The sequence below is a fragment of the Lynx canadensis genome, chromosome C2 (genome assembly GCF_007474595.2).
Source record: "Lynx canadensis isolate LIC74 chromosome C2, mLynCan4.pri.v2, whole genome shotgun sequence".
Taxonomy (NCBI): Eukaryota; Metazoa; Chordata; class Mammalia; order Carnivora; family Felidae; genus Lynx; species Lynx canadensis.
Genome location: NC_044311.2, coordinates 144,023,747 through 144,041,939, shown reverse-complemented (window position 1 = coordinate 144,041,939; position 18,193 = coordinate 144,023,747). Strand labels below are relative to the sequence as shown.

Here is an 18,193-nt window from a genome sequence, read left to right as displayed (position 1 = left end):
AAGCCAAAATGATCAAATGCTGATGATTTCCCCAGGGAACTGTCCTTGTCCTTCTACGAGAAATAGTCTCCAAACCTACATTGCTAAAATAGACTGTCTTCCAGCGTTCGAACGTGGCAGTCAAAAGAAATCAAGAAAAGGAGGGGCGCTGGAATCTGCCCCTTTCGCAGTTCTGCATCTGTAAATGGAAGCGAAGCAATTTTACAAGAGATTATCTCCGGTCTGAATAGGAAAGAAGCCACTCTAATCTCAGAGTACGGGAGGTCCCCCCGCCCCCCTTCTCCTTCCTCTTCATCCTCGCCGGAGTTAAAACAGCAGCTCTGCTATTCTCTGAGATACTCGCGTCCGAGAAGGCGATTCTCCATCTAGTGATGGGAAGAGTCCTAGTTGGGCATCCCCACGACCCCCTAACGGGCGCGCAGGGACACTACCAAGAAGGCCTTTCTGCCACTCACAGCGCACGGCGGAAACTGCCTCGGTTCCGACCAGTAGATAAGATTTTCTCGGTCTCGAGTATGCAACGCTCAATCGACTTTCCAAGCAGCACAGCGCAAAGTTGAGGGCAAGGGAAGACTGCGTGTGTGTGTGTGTGTGTGTGCGCGCGCGCGCGCGTGAGTGAGTGTCTGGATCGCTGGTGTTGGGGCGGGCAGTAAATCAAGGGTGGGGCCAGCGAGGGGAGGAGGAAAGCAAGCACTGAGAGAGGCAAGAGCGTGGCTCCGATCCCAGTTAACCTGCTGGAGCCCATCCTGCCTGCTCAGAGCCCCTGCACCAACTCACCCAGTCCCCTCTCTCCATCCTCCTCCGCCTTCGTTCCCCTTTTCCTCTCCTTCTCTGGCTGCCTCCTCCCCCTACCCCCCCAACCCCCGCCCCCCGCCCCCCGCCACTCTCCATCGGACCGGAGGACGAATGAGGAAGACGTGCCCGCAAATTGGGACAGCAACTTTCCCCCGCTGGTCTCTGGGCTCCGGGAGCAGAAGCGCGCCGGTCCTCCGCCGTCCGCGGCCCACGAAGGAGGAGGAGCAGCGGTGATGGGCTAGCGGCAGAAGCGAGGAGCCCCGAGCGAGCCCCGCGTCGCCAGCCAGCTCCGAGTTCCCACGCCCGCGCCCTCGAAATCTCTCCGGGGGGGGGGTGGGGGGAGCGCTCAGGGGTGCCGCCGCCGAGCATCCCAGGGAGGATGAGGCAGGGAGCCGGCCCGGGCGCGCTGCATCTCGCGGGCGTGCGGCCGCGGCTGGGGCTCGGCAGGAATTAAGAAGCCGAGAAGATGGAGAGCCGCGCACTCCTCGCCCAGCCCGGGCTCCGGACCAGGGACACCGGCTGGGCGCTCCTCTATTTCCTCTGCTGCGTCCTCCCCCAGACCGCCCCGCAAGTACTCAGGATCGGTGAGTGAGCCCCGGGGAGCGCTCCGGGCCGCCGGCTCGCGGGACACGGCGGCTCCCTGGGCCGGCGCGAGGGCAGCGGGTCCCGGGGTGGCAGCGCGCGCCGGCGCAGGGGCAGAGCCCGGGGGTGGCGAGGGCAGCGCGCACGGGAGGCTCCGGGAAAGGGGAAGCCGCGTCACTGCTGCCCTCCCGGCGAGTGCCGGGCTTCCCCGCCAGGGACGGTTGGCGGGTTTTTTCAATCCGGGCTTCGGGAACGCGGGCAGGAATTCAGGGGGCCAGGCTCTCCGGGGCGGGCACCCCACTCCGGGCGCGGGGTCGCGCGCGGCTGCAGCCAGTCGCTTCGGGCGCGGAGATGCGCTCTCCGGCCGTCTGGGTGGACGTCGGGCGGTCCAGATGCGCAGCCCGGGTCCCTGGCAACCCGGGCGCCGGGGAGTCAAAGGCATGTCCGTATCTCGAGAGTAAAATGTGGGGACCGCGGGGATTTCCCACAGCCGACTAACCCCGAGCTTCCAAGTTTTCGTCCCCAAGTTGCGTTCTTCTACATGGAGCCTCCAAAGTCTGGAGGGTTCCACCAGTGTGGGGCAGAGCCCGGATCTGGCTCTGTGGCCGAGAGTTCAAGGAGGGGAGAGAACAGTCAGCCAACACCAGGAGCAGACACCTAAGCGCCCCATTTGATCCCCAATCTGCCACGCCTGCGGGCCACTGAGAATGATCCAGTCCCCCGTCAAAATAACTCCCTGGAAGACTCTGGACTTCGTTCTCAGGTGGGATAAAAAGAGACTGGGAGGCTGAGTGTAGGAGCCCTGGGGCAGCCTAAAAAAGAGCAAAAGGCAAGGACATTGGAAGGGGGTGGGTACTTTGCTAGGGTGTGGATTTCTATACCTACAGGCACAGCGCCCACCGCGGTGTAGTGGAGACACTGAGCGATTTCTAGGCTGTTAGGGTGGAGGTGGGGGGTGAAAAACCTCTTTGCCTTTAATGTTCTCCCTTCCATACTAAACCCAATCTCTATTCCCTTAGTCTCAGCTTGCTCTCCTCCTTCCCCAATCAGCTATGCCTCTTAGACACACACACAGAGAGCCACAGGTGAAGCTGAGACACCACATGGGCCTCCCAGCTTTTCCAGTCTCCCACTGGAGGTAGCAAGAGTGAAGTCCTGAGTTCTAAGGGTTTCTAATTCACACCCTTTCCAGGAACCCACAGGATCTGCAGGATGTGCACGGAATAGTGTAGAGCATTCCACCCAGCGAGGCCCCTGAGCAGCTGAAATTTCTCAATAACTTTACTGATGCTGGCCTGCAATTAGCAAACCTCTTTCCAAAGATTCAGAAACTAGTTCTTGTCACTCAACATGACTATTTTGTTAAAAATATATATATATAGAAATTTACTACTATGAAATGCATTTTCTCCAGACATGTGGGATCTAATTTTCAAAAAAGATCCCTAATACTAATTTTTACTGCAGATATATTTTTCTAGATTACAGATAATGATAATGTGCATTTTTGGATAATTTAGACTGTCCACTAAAAGAGTTCTAAAGCATTCGTTGTACAAAAAAAAAAAAATACTACTTGTAACTAAAATACCCTTCACCTGAAGTATGTTGTAGCCTTAATATCCTGTCCCCCCCCCCCCCCCGCCACCATGGATGCAATCAGCCCTCCACAATCCAATAACAAAATTTCTTTGAACAGTACTAAATAAATGATGAATGCGTTACAATTTCCAACACCTAATAACTTAATTGGTGTTTTGCTTATGCCTTATATATTTTAAAGGAGACAAATCTAAAAAGTGAGAGGGGAGGGGTGGAAATCTTGACATACTAGAACAGGCTATTCCAGCCAATAGCCCTCCTTCCTGTATAACAAACTTAAGGTAGCATTTTCCTCCCCTGCATTCCCCAAATCTAAAGGAATTCCCAGAAGGGGTGGAAAAGGATGTTTTAAAACATATTTGTTCACAGATCTGAGTATTTACAAGCAATTACACTCATCCATTTAAAAGTGGTTTTCAAAGTGAGAACAACCCAACATGATTCACTGACCTTAAAATATATGGTACAGGATAATGAGATTTCCTTTTTCCAGATGGGAGCTGAAATGCATAAAGTAAAATTGCATGGCCTGATGCTGTTTATGTGCAGTACAAATGTCTTACTCCTTCTGGCTCTGAGTGACCTGTGGTTGGTGTAAGCACTACGTGTATGTACCTCAGGACTGTGCTTACTTTTAAGTGGACATTTCAGCACCATGGAAACCAGCCTTAGCTCAGAGGCAACCTGCCTCTCTACAGGGAGTTTCTTATGTCAGCCAAGTCCAACACGGAATACAAAATATCAAAGGAGTTAGGGACTAAGCAAGTGTGTAAAGTGTGTGGGGAGCAGGGAGGGGGGAAGCAAAGAGAAGAATTAAAATGTGTTCTCTTTTTTTTTTTTTTATCTCTCATCCTTTTTCTCTTTCCTACAAACCACAAACCATCCAACCAACCAACCAACAAAAAGGGGCTCTTGATTATTGACTTCCGTGTTTTCCAGTAACTTAACATATCCAAAGTAGACCATTAATGTTAGGCGCCTTGCACTGTGCATATATGAAAAGGCATTTGAATGCTTCAATAAATTAATTGGTGGTCTACTTTTCTTGTGAGTGTCTGCTTAAATTTCAGCTATTGAGGAAAATGAATGAAAGGTATAAACTTTAAGATAAAATTCATGCCTGCTAAATATTAACGAGGTCATTTAGTATGCACATAGGCATGGTTATCACACATACTGTGGCTATCCTTTGTAAAGTTTACAACCTCATGTCACAGATTAGAGACATGAAGGGCGTCCAATGGGATGTAGGTTCCCTAAACATTACCACTACCCTCCAGAGGTTGCCCAGCAACCTGCATCGAAGGGAAATATGGTTAGCTGCTGGGAATTCCCTAGGGGATGCTGGATCATCCTTTCTTCTCTGTATACATATGGTGTATGTTAACAACCAGTTAATCTCTGTGTATCTAACCCCCCCCCCCGCAACACACACACACACACACACTTGAGCTTCAGAATCACATGGCCAACCAACCTGTACCTAATAGTTACAGCAGGGTCTGGATGACCTTAGTTGACAATGGCACACCTCCATTAGTTGAAATAGAATAGAGAAGAAAGGAAAGGAAAGGAAAGGAAAGGAAAGGAAAGGAAAGGAAAGGAAAAAATTTCTTGGACAGATGCATCATACTTGTAATAATAATCATAACAGAAAGATATATTTATATACTATATTTTTACATATCATGTCAACATACACAGAGAGGTGGGGGTAAAAGCACAGAGTTGAGAGTTAAGTGGTGGGAACCAGGCTTTCTGACACGATTTGTTGCCACAAAGCACAAGTTTGGGTCCCCGCTCCAGGACTCAATGGCTATGTCAGCCAGAGTTGTTCAGTCTCACCAGGCCTACATTTTGTATCTGAAAAATCCAATTAAACAATTGCAACCTCACAGTGACGTTAATAAGAGTACAAAAAACAGAATATAAAAGTGCTCTCAGCAGTATATGCATACATTAATTGCATTATAATTGTTTTGTGGTTTTATTTTTACATTATTATTATTACTGTCATTCTCTTTCTGAACAGACTCAATAGTAAATGTGTTATATTTTTTATTACACATTTAATATTTCCGAGCCCAGATCACTCCTCTGAATTAGCAGTAATGCTGTCCGCCTTTCCTGTTTCATAGGGAGGGGATCAAAGAAACAATTTTTGTGATGTGCAAACAAACCACTAAAAACTATATTACTATTATGTAATCAAATATGGTAAATAAAGAGAAATATTGTGGAAATTTGTATCGATAGCATGGAAAGTTAAATGACAATATAGTTGTCCAGATGATTTTCTTTCCTTAAGACAGATCTAAATGGATTTTATTTTAATTATCAAGTTGGCCATAACATCATTTTTTAATATTTACCCCTAATGAGGCCCAAAGTTCCAAACTTTGCTTCGTGTATATTTGTTTGTGTTTTTGCTTGTGAGTGTAGAAAACTCACAACCTCATTCATGAGCCACGAATTCCTTCCTTCTTTTAATATTCATTCTTCACTCAGCAGATCTTCACTATGTGCTTATTCCTCTACCATGGGCCAGACACAATTCTAGATAGAGGCCGTGTGCACAACAGTGAACAAAACAGATAAACACACCTCCCCCCTGGAAGCATGTATTCTGATGGTGTATGCTGTATGTAACCGCTGAAGTTTTTCATCAGGACTTCAATGCAGACACGTTTTACTTTTTAATTCCAAATGTTACTCTCGAAGAGTTTTCAATTAATCTTGTGCCATCGATTTATTATATGAAAGGAATTAACATAGAATAAGTTCAAGCCCACAAAGGCCCAGAGGACAGAGTGGGTTCATTCTGCCAAACCTAGAACAGAAGCTCTTAGGGAGATCTGTTTGGCCTGAGGTCGATTTCACCCTGACAGAGAGTGTTCCTAACATCAACTTGAGAACTCCATCGGCCCCTGAAAAATCTGAGAGAGAAATGGTCTGAGAGCATGATGAAAAGAGAGTGGCTGATATGAACATATTTCTGCACACATGCAGATCTCTTACCATATTGTTTTATCTGCATGATTCTTCTTTTCCATAATATTAATTTTACAAGTCCAGTGTTTATCCTACATAAACCTGAACTGTAGCTGCCTTTCCTGTATGGTTTCTCATCACCAGTTTTTAATGAGAAGACCATGACTTGGTAACTTTGCCTAAGTTCAAGTGCTGGTTACTAGAAAGTCCAGAACTTGAAGCTAGCTATTCTGATCTCAAGTTTCAAGCTCCTTGCATTAAAGTATGCTGTATTGTGTATGGACTTATCTGTGCAGTTATATAACCATTTAAGCTGAGATCAAACATAGGTGAGCTGTTGCTCTCAGTGACTCCGGGATAACCACATCAATCAAAGTTAAAGTAATTTATATTTGAGTATATTGTAGGCAGTTAGCAAAGAGAAAAGTTGGCATTGTTATTTGATTCTCCATAATTTCTCTTTAAGAGGGGGTTAAGGAAGGCAATCCAGTTGGAGGGAAAGCCTAGAAAACACACCATTTATAATCAGATTGTTCACTTCATCGAAATGGTTTTGAGGGAGAATTGGAGATAGTCTGGTGGTGGTGATTTCCCATAGCCTCTTAATACCCTTCTGTTGTTCCACTGATAACCATATAATGTAGAAAATATCATCTATGTTCTAGAATTTTCCAGAAGTTGTTTCTCCTAGAAGAAAGACTGGAGACTTCCAGGTAGAAAGGAACTCTCTTTCCTAACTGCCTTTTCCTAATTGGCTGACCTTGAAAAGATTGCTAATGTGGGGAGAATGTTGAGGAGGGGGCTGTTTTGTTAGCTAGAGAAGCAGAAATAACCACAGACTCATGGGTTTGTGGCAAAAATGAAATGCGACATTGTATGTAAAATGAACGTCATATGGTAGAGTTGACCAAAGCACTTCCCCTTCTTTCTCCCTGTTAATGAACAGGGAAGGAATTTTGTGCTGTAAAATTATTTGTGTGGCTAAGTATGGAGAAATGCTGTCCCTTAGAGATTCAAGAGACAAGTTTATATTAAAAGCTTTTTGTGATTCTGCACGAAGAAACCTCTTTTCTTTTATTTATTTATTTATTTATTTATTTTTTACTCCAGCGTTTCGTACATTTTCCTTATCAGAGGACTCTTAACTTGAATCACAGCTATTAATGTCTCACTGAACGTATCTGTTCTCAGAACGTATCTGAGGAAACACTGGCCAATACAATCGCTGAAATTTTCAATGCACACATAACTCACATGACCGCACACCTAGTGCTTCTTCAGGTCTAACTAAAATGCTGTCCACTCTACTTCAGAACTTTTTTACAAAGCTTAAATTGTAAAATTGATCTTTGAACAAGAGGTTAGGGGCAACGACCACTGGGTGGTTGGAAATCCTCACACAGCTTTTGATTCCCCCAAAACTTATCGTAAACTGGAAGCCGGACGGAAAACATAAACAGTTGACGAGTTTAGATTTTGTAGTCATATGTATTATACCCTGTATCCTTATAATAAAGTAAGCTAGTATAATAAAGTAAGCTTATTAAGAAAATAATACGAGAACATACATTTATAGTACTATACTGTGTTTATGGGGAAAATCTGCATATAAGTAGATTCATGTAGTTCAAACCCGTGTAGTTCAAGGGTCAATTTTACATCTAAATGTTTGGATACTTGTTGTTCTTTATTATATTGAAAACATTTTTAAAACCACATTACCTATCCTGAAAGGTATGTTATTTTTATTACCGCAAAATGTGATATGGGACAATTTTCCTGATTTTTTTCACTACACTTACTTTTTAACATGGTTTTAAATGGAAAAATATTAAATTTATAATATATTTTCCAAGACTATAATCTGTAGTAAATTAAAAGTCTATCTTTATTTAAAGTTAAGCCTACTTATTTCTTTTTAAATGCATATCTGATTTTTTTCAATGATCAATTTTCATGGAGAAATGAAAATTTCTTTTTAAAGTAAAAAGAAATGTATACCGGCTACATAAACTTTGTAAGTTTGTCTTGATTTACTGCTGAGATCAGGCTGTCATATCAAATTGGAAAAGCCTGTAATCGTATTACATCAACATTAGAGTATTAGTAATAATAAATCAAATGGAAAAATGGTTTATCCTGGAGGATAAAACAAACAAACAGGTAAAAATATTTGATTTTGTATCTATGTTATTTATGAACTACTAAAAAATAAAAATCTTTAACTTCCCCAAATCACTTAAACGATAGTTTATTCTTTTTGTTCTTATAAAAAATTTTAAGGTTTTTTTTTTAAAGCATGTAATTTTGTCTAATGCTATGTTAACATATTTATTAAATGCAATGTAAAATTCGTTAGAAAGTGGAATTAAGAGGCAAGGACATTGATTAAATGAAGAGTATACTACTGACCACAAATCAATCTCACAGAAACACTCTACAATAGTGAAAACACTTTTCTTTAGCCCTCTAAATCCTTCATATATCAGTCGGTACGTTAGTTGCTAAATACATTTGAAAGCTTATCCTGTTTTATGTCTTCTGATGAATTACTAGTTTATTGCTGTCCTGACTTAAGAAAACAAAACACAAAATACAACAACATACAAAAGTCTATGAGTATTCTTTAAAATTTCTACTGAATAATGTTCCAAAAGGAGCTCAACAGTGCAGATTTTTGTATTAGAATTCTATATGTCCGTTTTCATTTCATAGAAATCTAATGATTAATTGTGGTTATTATCATCAGTTATCAGTTTAGAGACTTGTAATTCATTAGTACTTACTATTTTCCTTTAAAATGCACAATGGAAATTTAATACAATGCGTTACTTACTACACTGAACAAGTCTAAGATTATAGACTATGTTAAGGCTTATTCTACTGATTGAAGCAACCCCAAAATGGGATGGTGCACACATGCACACATGTCCCAGTTGAGAGGGCCTAGAGACAGTGACACCCCGGTAGAAGTGAGCACACCTTGCACCCAGGTACACCTGGAGAAATGGACAATTTGGGGACTGAAGGAGAAATGTACAAGATGAGCCAGAAAAGTACAGGAGCACTCAAAAAGAATCCCATTGATGGGAATATGTTATTTATTTTTAAAATTTTTTTAATGTTTACTTATTTTTGAGAGAGAGAGGGAGAGAGAGAATGAGCAGGGGAGGGGCAGAGAGAGGGAGACACAGAATCCAAAACAGGCTCCCGCCCCGAGCTGTCAGCACAGAGCCCGACGCGGGGCTCGAACTCACGGACTGAGAGATCATGACCTGAGCTGAAGTCGGCCGCTTAACCGACTGAGCCCCCCAGGTGCCCCGATGGGAATATGTTAAAGGGACACAGACACCAAGTACCCGGCTCCCAATGGCCAAAACTGTTACAATTTGAGTTGCAAAATTTTAAAAAGTACTAGATTATAAGCCAAATTATAAAATAAATACCCACGAGTCCATACTGATATAGGTAAATGATTAAATAAATAAATAAATAGACAAGAAGAGAGAAATCTCCCTACACAGAAGAGCCAGGTGACCAAGGCCAGCATCACAAGTGATGAATTGTGTTGACAGCATCTACCTTTGAGGCAAATAGCACTTATCTACTTGGTTTTTCTCCCCCAATCCCAACCCCCACTCTAATCACAAGAAAAACATCAGACAAATACTAATAGAAAATACCTGACCAATACTTGTCAATTGCCAAGTCATAAAAAACAAAGTCTGGAAAACTGTCACAGCCTAAAGAAGCCTGTGGAGAGCCAACAAAGAGGTGTAATGTGTGTTTTTTTTTTTAAGTTTATTTATTTGAGAGAGAGCACGTGAGCAGGGTAGGGACAGAGAGCGAATCCCAAGGAGGGTCTGCACCGTCAGCACAGAGCCCGACGCAGGACTCAAACTCACGAACTGTGAGATCATGACCTGAACCAAAATCAAGAGTCAGATGCTTAACCAACTGACCCACGCCAGAGTCCCTGTAATATGGAGTTCTGAATAGGATCCTGAAATAAGAAAAAAAAAAGGACATTAGGTGAAAACTAAGGACATTTGAATCAAGATCGATATTACTTCTAATAGTGTATCAACATTGCTTCATTATTTTTAACAAATGCACCATCCTCATGTAAAAAGGTGTTAACAAGGAGAAACTGGAAATAGAGTATATAGGAACTCTGTACAACCCTCACAAGTTTCGTGTAAATCTAAAATTGTTCTAAAAATAAAGAAATAAGGTATATTACAAACCAAAAACAAAAAACCCACATCTTTGTTACTAATTCTGCAGTACATCAAGATCTGTAACTAATTGTATCAAGGGAAATAGAAAAATGATTGCCAATTCCATGTAATAGCTACATAGAAAGTTTTCTACAGTATCATAAAAAAAGACATACAGCATCTAATGTTGGAAAAATCATGAAAGAAATAAACTTTATATAAAAATTGTTATTGATAAAATATGATGGTTATAGGTCTTCTTTAGAATTCGTCAATAACTTTGCAGAAAATCAGCCATTCACTGTTTCTATCCATTAGCATCTAGTTACTATTCTATGCCTTTTGTACTTAATTAAACATAATTTAATTTTGAATATCGATTCAGGCATTGTGACATACTCTGGTAGAGGCATTCAGTGCTAATGTCTTTGAATTAATACTCATAGCAAACTATTTGTGTGGATTTCTTTTCTTAGCAAAACTATCTAAATAGGCCCTCAGAAAATCAATACTTCATTCCTAGGGACAATAAAATACTTCATAATTCAAATTGGGGAAAGCACGGTGAAAATCAGTGATTTTTTTATGATGATTCCAGGGCAACTTTTAAGGATTTTCTTTTTTTTAATTTTAAACTTCTAAACTGTTGGATTACATAGTTTGGCAATCCATAAATAGAAGTTGCATTCCAGTGACCTGTGTTTATATTGTATAAGATGTTATTGTACTTCATCTCCTAAAAATGAATTAGTCAGTTAGAGCCATCTTTCAAGTCTAAAGGCAATATTTGCCTTTTGAATTCTGGGTAGTGTGTGTTTCTTTTGTTCTCAGTATATATTTGAACCCTAAGGCTGTTTCTATACATGTTCACTGAATTGGCAAGAGCCGTTATTTGCAATTGTGAATCATTTAAATGTTCAACAGGAGGGAATAGCTAGGAAAAGAATAGAATAAGCCCAAGAAAGAAAGATCTATTAAATATAATTTTATGATGAAATTTATGTGTTAAAGATGGAAAATGCTTAGAGAATGGTGCAGACCATAGTACATGGTTTTACGTACTTTGGATTGAGAATGTATGCAATTCATCCTTGCTTATAGATAAGAACTACAGGAGAATGAATGTAGAAAAGGGAAGCCCATTTGTTTTGCTAAGATGGTGACTTTTTCTTTCAGTCCGATTCCTATTAATGTTCTTGTTCTTTGCCCAATTTAAAAATGATTGGTGAAGGTCACCATTCTGTAGTTTCTAGATTAACCTAGCAGTCATTGGCACGCAGTTTGGCACAGTTCTAGCCCCAGTGATTCTTAGCTTGGCCGCGTCACATAACTTTTTAGTAGATCTATTCCCTTTTCTGTCAGAAGGGAGCTGGTGGTGAATAGGAGACTGGGTACACCAGCCAGTCCCTTCCAGATCTGTGTTCCCTCTACAGTGTTGGCTGTGCCGTATTGTCCTTGGTCTGAACTGAGATGCTGCACAAAGTCACGTAACCCCACGATACTCAGCATTTATAGCCACGGCATCACGTGTGTGCAAATGCAACATTGTTCATTTCCCTGAAATTAAATTTAACTATGCACACAAGCCCCTTTTTCCAACAGGACTACATCAAAGTCTTCACTTGCAATTTAAAATGTAAATTTTTTAGGAATCTCATTTCTTCCTTCCCCATACAGGGATCAAAGACTCCTCTCTTCAGGCTAGAGGCATTTGCTATCATCCCTCCAGGACATCCCCTGGGTGAAGCTTGTATTGTCTGATCCTGGGTATTGGCTTCTAACTCTATGTATCTGCTGCTTACACCCTAACTGGGGAGCCCACCTGGGCTCACTCTGGGGCTGCTGACCCTCTGAGACTAGTCTTGCAAGTGGGCTGTTTACCCAGACAGCATTAAGGAAGAATCTCCAGCAGCAAGTTACTTCCCAGCCTGGTTGTTATCTCAGACCCTTTCTCTTCAAGCGCACAAAGCTTCTGAGTTCTCCTTCATGCACCTCGAGGCAGGTGTGCTCTGTGCTCTCCCAGAGTACACAGTGTCCGAGGGGGCTCTACTGGCCTCTTATCCCCCAAAGTACAAGAAGGGGAAGCAGAGAGCTGAATTAATCTGAACTCTGAGCTTCAGCCTGCAAACACAATGGTGGTATTTAAAGCAGAGTTTTTAAAATGAAGACAACAATGAGGCACCTGGGTTGCTCAGTAGGTTAAGCACCGGAATCTTGATTTGGGGCTCAGGTCATGATCTCGTGGTTTGTGGGATCGAGCCCCACACTGGGACTGTGCTGACAGCATGGAATCTACTTGGGATTCTCTCTCTCCCTCTCTCTCACTGCCCTTCCCCCACTCGTGTGTGTGTGTGTGTGTGTGTGTGTGCACACTCTCTCTCAAATAAATAAACATAAAAAATAAAATAAAATTAAGACAACGGAAGCAACAATGTGAGTAAACTTTTGAAATTTCAGTTTTCTGTCTTTTGCAATCCTAAGCTTTTAAGACTAAATTCTCTCCCTCTCCCTCTCTCTTTATATATATACACATATATATGTAATTATTATATGTTCTATCATAATATTATATAATTAGTATATATTATATGTATTGAATACACATATTATTAAATATATTAGTGTGCACATTACAATATACAATGCTACATATATAATATATTATACTATTTAATATATATATATATTCATATACAAATACATATATTAAAATTCCTATTTGTTTTTGTTTGTCTTTATTCTACATGGCAAAAAACCTCACATATAAAGCTATAATTAACTAGGGAAGAACAATGGGGATAAGTACATATTAGAAAAATACTAAAAATTTGTTATAAATTATTGTTCATTATTAGTTTAATATATGCATACTCTTCTAGGAATGATATTGGGATACTTTTCTAGGAATGATAGCTAGGAGATAAGGAGAGAGAAAGGAGACCAAAAATCTCTTAGAACATGTTGTAGAATGCATATAAGTACAAAAAATGAAACATATTCTTCATAAGGCACATATACACATAAAATATACAAATAAAAATCATATAAATAAATACAGAGATACTTTTTTAAATTTTTTTTTTCAACGTTTATTTATTTTTGGGACAGAGAGAGACAGAGCATGAACGGGGGAGGGGCAGAGAGAGAGGGAGACACAGAATCGGAAACAGGCTCCAGGCTCCGAGCCATCAGCCCAGAGCCCGACGCGGGGCTCGAACTCCCGGACCGCGAGATCGTGACCTGGCTGAAGTCGGACGCTTAACCGACTGCGCCACCCAGGCGCCCCCAGAGATACTTTTTTAAATGGTGCTTAAGACCAGTAGGGTACTCAAAGATCTTAACATCCAACTTTGTCATTGATAGATGAGAACTCTGAGACCCCAGGAACTAAACAGAGATAGAGACTTAGTAGCTGAGCCAAATTCATAACCTGCATCTCAATGTTATTTTCTTGAAAGTGCGGCTTTCTCATACAATTCATTTGAAGATGCTTAAAAACCTATATTTGAATGAATGAGAAACTATGATCAGCTAATAAAATACATAAAAGTTTCAGAATATAAGGATCACAGAACCAATCAGTTCAATCTGGATGCTCTTTTAGAGAAGGTTTTGAGTTATGTCTTTAAAAAAAAAAAAGCAGACGGGGCGCCTGGGTGGCGCAGTCGGTTAAGCGTCCGACTTCAGCCAGGTCACGATCTCGCGGTCCGGGAGTTCGAGCCCCGCGTCAGGCTCTGGGCTGATGGCTCGGAGCCTGGAGCCTGTTTCTGATTCTGTGTCTCCCTCTCTCTCTGCCCCTCCCCCGTTCATGCTCTGTCTCTCTCTGTCCCAAAAATAAATAAACGTTGAAAAAAAAATTAAAAAAAAAAAAAAAAGCAGACAAGGGAAATGGGGATGAAGTACAGCCTAGATGCTGATAATTATTTAAAGATTAAAATCCAGGGAGATTCCAACATCTGGGGAAAATATCCGTAGAGAAATCCTAACAAAAATGTGTGAAACCACATGTATCTTGAGATTGTTTTCAAGCTTTGGGTTATGTAGGTACTTCTGGTCAACCCGTCTTCCAGTTAGTTGAGCACGCAAGAATGTCTTCATCTGCAAAGACTCTTAGAAAAATAATTAAAATAGCCATTGCGGGGCGCCTGGGTGGCGCAGTCGGTTAAGTGTCCGACTTCAGCCAGGTCACGATCTCGCGGTCCGTGAGTTCGAGCCCCGCGTCAGGCTCTGGGCTGATGGCTCGGAGCCTGGAGCCTGTTTCCGATTCTGTGTCTCCCTCTCTCTCTGCCCCTCCCCGTTCATGCTCTGTCTCTCTCTGTCCCAGAAATAAATAAACGTTGAAAAAAAAATTAAAAAAAAATAGCCATTGCAAATGAGTGGGATATAGCATAACACTTTAGAATGATTAGTGTGGACTAATATTATATTTGTATTACCTGGGTTTAATTCTAGCGAGTGTTAGCCTTCAATTAGGCGAAATGCATTTGCATATAAGGGAAGAACACTCAGGAATAACATCTATCACTCACTTTTTGCAAATTTCATAAGAAATCAGAAAGGCCGTCCACGGTATGGAATTTCTGAGATGCATTCTCCCACCTCTGTATCACATATAACATCATCACAGAATGATTAATGTGATGCTTATAAAAAAACAAATAAGTAAACAATTCCTGGAAAGCACGCCAAACTCAGTTCGCTGCACTATTCCTAAAGTCTATCCTGCCTTTTTTTTTTTTTTCATATGAAGTAATCTTTCAAACTGACTGCTGGGTTTTGAGGGTTTGTGAATTTTGACCTTCCCTTCTCCCTTTGGAGGATGAAGTTTTCATTTGTTTTCACACACTCTTCATCATTTGCTTATTCATTTTTTCATTCTTTTATTTATAGCTTGTCTTACTACAAAAACCATTCAAAAGGCTTACAGAAATACAGATAATTATAACCTGATACAAATGCAATGAACCTGATGAAAATGAAGGTAAAGGCCAAATAAGAGAATGGCAGGGGTGACGTCCTACAAAAGATGCCAAAAGTGGACCAGAACATTTTATCTGACCTTTCTAGTAGCTGGAATAAGAAGAGAAACAGGACAAATCATAAAATTCAGAGAGTCGAGTTGCCTAGACGAATTACAGGTGTTTTAGATGAAAAATATGAAAGAAATAAATTCACCATGTGATCTCGAGGAAGAGAATAGTGTGATATCGTAGACAACATCCTGTTGATGAAATCAGTAGTATATCACATACATTTGTTTCTGAAAGTGCTCAACATGACTCTATGACAAGACATCAAATAATAATTAAAACAATTCTGCAGAACGTCCAGATATGGAACTCTCAAGTCATTTGGTTTGATCCCAAAGTGATAATTTCTAGGGGAATGGAAAAACTGCATATCATTTCACAATTGTTCATCGTTATTGCTTCTTGAATCTGAGCTTTACTGGAAAGCTAGCCACAGAAATTTGAAGGGGTAGGAAATTGTACTGAAGTGTGCACTTCTGGATAACGAGAGACCAAAAACATCAGAAGATAGGGATGAGGTCCTTCTATGAAATTAGGAAACCCAAGCAGGATATCTCCTTCAATAAAAGGGCATCTCACATCTGTGTGGATGAAACACAGAAGCATGGCCATAGTTTCGCTCAAAAACTCCTTCTAAATTCATCACATCAAATTCACGAATGGATGATACACATTTGTCTGCACTGGAGAACAAGGCTACAAATATTAAATATTGACCACAGCAATAAAAAGAGAAAAATAGAAATAAAGGAGAAAAAATAAAGCTCTTTGAGACATCAAATTTAAATAATGTGTCTTTCAGGTAAACTTTAAGATAGATAAATTGACCTTCTATAGGGTCATCGATAAACGAATAATGTAGCCTGTCCACCATGATAATTTGGGTTTCAGAGCTGTTGGTCTTAAACACTTTTTTTTTCTTACAGCAAACACAGAATAAAATTATTGTGTCCTGAAGTCAGTGCTTCATGACTATATATATATGACTACTGTTGAGAAAATAATTTTCCATTTTTTTGTACTATCTTGTTTCTTAGATTCTGTGTTGTATATTTGCCTAACTGGGCTATTTGTTGCTTTTGAAACATACATCTTTCGCCTCTGAGCATTTCAAATACTCCACCCTAATCCCAATCATCTTTTTTCTAGAAAAGCCTGTGTCGTTAAACAAGACCATTGATTGCATAAAGGTGAAGGGGAGCAGCTTTAGATTTTGTTTTTCATTTTGTACCCTGAAAACCCAATGTCTTTAGTTTCCATATTTTGGAATACTACAAGGGTTTTCAGATTTTAAAACAAGCAAACAAAGTCTGAAACATTGTTTTAGTTTCAGGTTTTGATCTTTCTCTGTGGATCCTGAAGAGCAACTTCAAGTTTTGTAGAAGTTCTTGCCCTTTTTTTTTTTTCTGGGAGAAAGGAAACATTCATTAAAGCTTCATGATATGTTTCATTTCCAAACCCACACTTCTATACTTTGAGCCAAAAAATAATTTGATCAAGATTTCTGTCACATCTGTAAAATGACAAGGTGAGCTACAAATTGAGTTAATGATTGCTTACTTCCATTTCACACATTTATCACTGCAAAAATATTGTATAATCATTATCTAGTTTCATCTCTATCAAACATTAATGTGAATGTAGTGCATAAGAAATTAGGCACAAGTAGAACTTCCCCATTACGGCTGCCTGAGAAAAGTTTGAAATTGGCATTTCCACTGAAAAGTAATAAGCAGGAGAGAGAAAACAAAAAACAAACTTCTTCAGAGCCTTTGAAAGAAAGAAAATGTCACATTGCAAATCAATTCATGACCATCCGAGTAAGCATTATATTTTATAAATCTATAGACAGAGAAAGTCATAGTTAAAAGGAATTGCATAATTCCTTGTGGAAAGATCCATTTACACACACACACACACACACACACACACACACACACACACACACCTTAATGGCATAGAAACACACAAATCAGGAGCTGAGAAGTCCATTTAGGGAGTCAGAAAGTGATCACCTTTTTGCTAGTGTATATTTGGAAAAACCATTTTATATGAGCAGTCTAGTCTTATGTTCCAAACACTAATATTTAAGATTCTTTTGGTCAAAAAAAATCCACAATCCTTTCTATGAATTATCCCCAAAAGCTGTGTAAGGGAGTGATTTATTTAGGAAAATGTAAATGTGAGACCCAATAACTAAAATTAAACAAAGAGTGCAGAATAAAGCAGCAGAAGTTATGGATTTGCACTTAAGTTGTTTTGAAACAGAGATCTGTTTCCATTTATTTTTGTAAAGGATAATCTAAGCAATATAATTTTTAACATGTAAGCATGAAGAAAATTGGTTAAAAAGGAAAGACAGTGAAAATGAGTGTATTTGGGTTGTTCCTAATACATATTGCAGATTCTCTCTCTAGGATTACTTTTCCTGAGATCTATACTATCCATTCAACATTGTTAAAGATAGAATTTATTTTATCCACAATGTTGTTGAAGAAATGAACACATATATAGGAAATGTATTTCAAAATTAAAACATGCTAGTGGTTTTATTGACTCACCTTAAATCTCAAATATCATTTATTGCACACAGATCATATGATATCCATGTTTACCAGGTCTTCATTGGTACCCCAAATCTTCATTGTTCCCTTCGACCAAAGTAGAAGGTACTTCTTCCATATGTAACCATTTTGTTGATGTGGAAATTGAGGCCAGCTTTCATGCACAAAATCAAGTCAATAGAAAACAGTCTTGTATTTAACTCAGCAAGGGAAAACACGTTCTGTGAGCGCACTGGCCAATTTAATTGTTTGCATAGTCTGTATTTGTATAATTGTCAACCCTTCCTTCATTTGCTTTTATGTACAGAACAATAGCCTCGCCCAGCAGGACGATTTTTGTGTGTCATCAAAAGAAGAGGTAAATCCACCTGCCTTCAAAATCAATCATATTTCCTGAGGGTGATATGCA

General features: G+C 40.2%; 1 protein-coding gene across 2 annotated transcripts in view; it reads left to right on the top strand.

Annotated features, from left to right (window-relative positions):
* The first annotated feature begins 1,223 nt into the window (after positions 1–1,223).
* Positions 1,224–18,193, top strand: part of GRIK1 (glutamate ionotropic receptor kainate type subunit 1) — a 370,466-nt gene continuing 353,496 nt past the window's right edge. For both annotated transcript variants that reach the window (XM_030330322.1, XM_030330323.2), the window contains exon 1: positions 1,224–1,379. In XM_030330322.1, the coding sequence (XP_030186182.1) occupies positions 1,262–1,379 (118 nt within the window). In that variant the 5' untranslated portion in view covers positions 1,224–1,261. The remainder of the gene's footprint in view (positions 1,380–18,193) is intronic.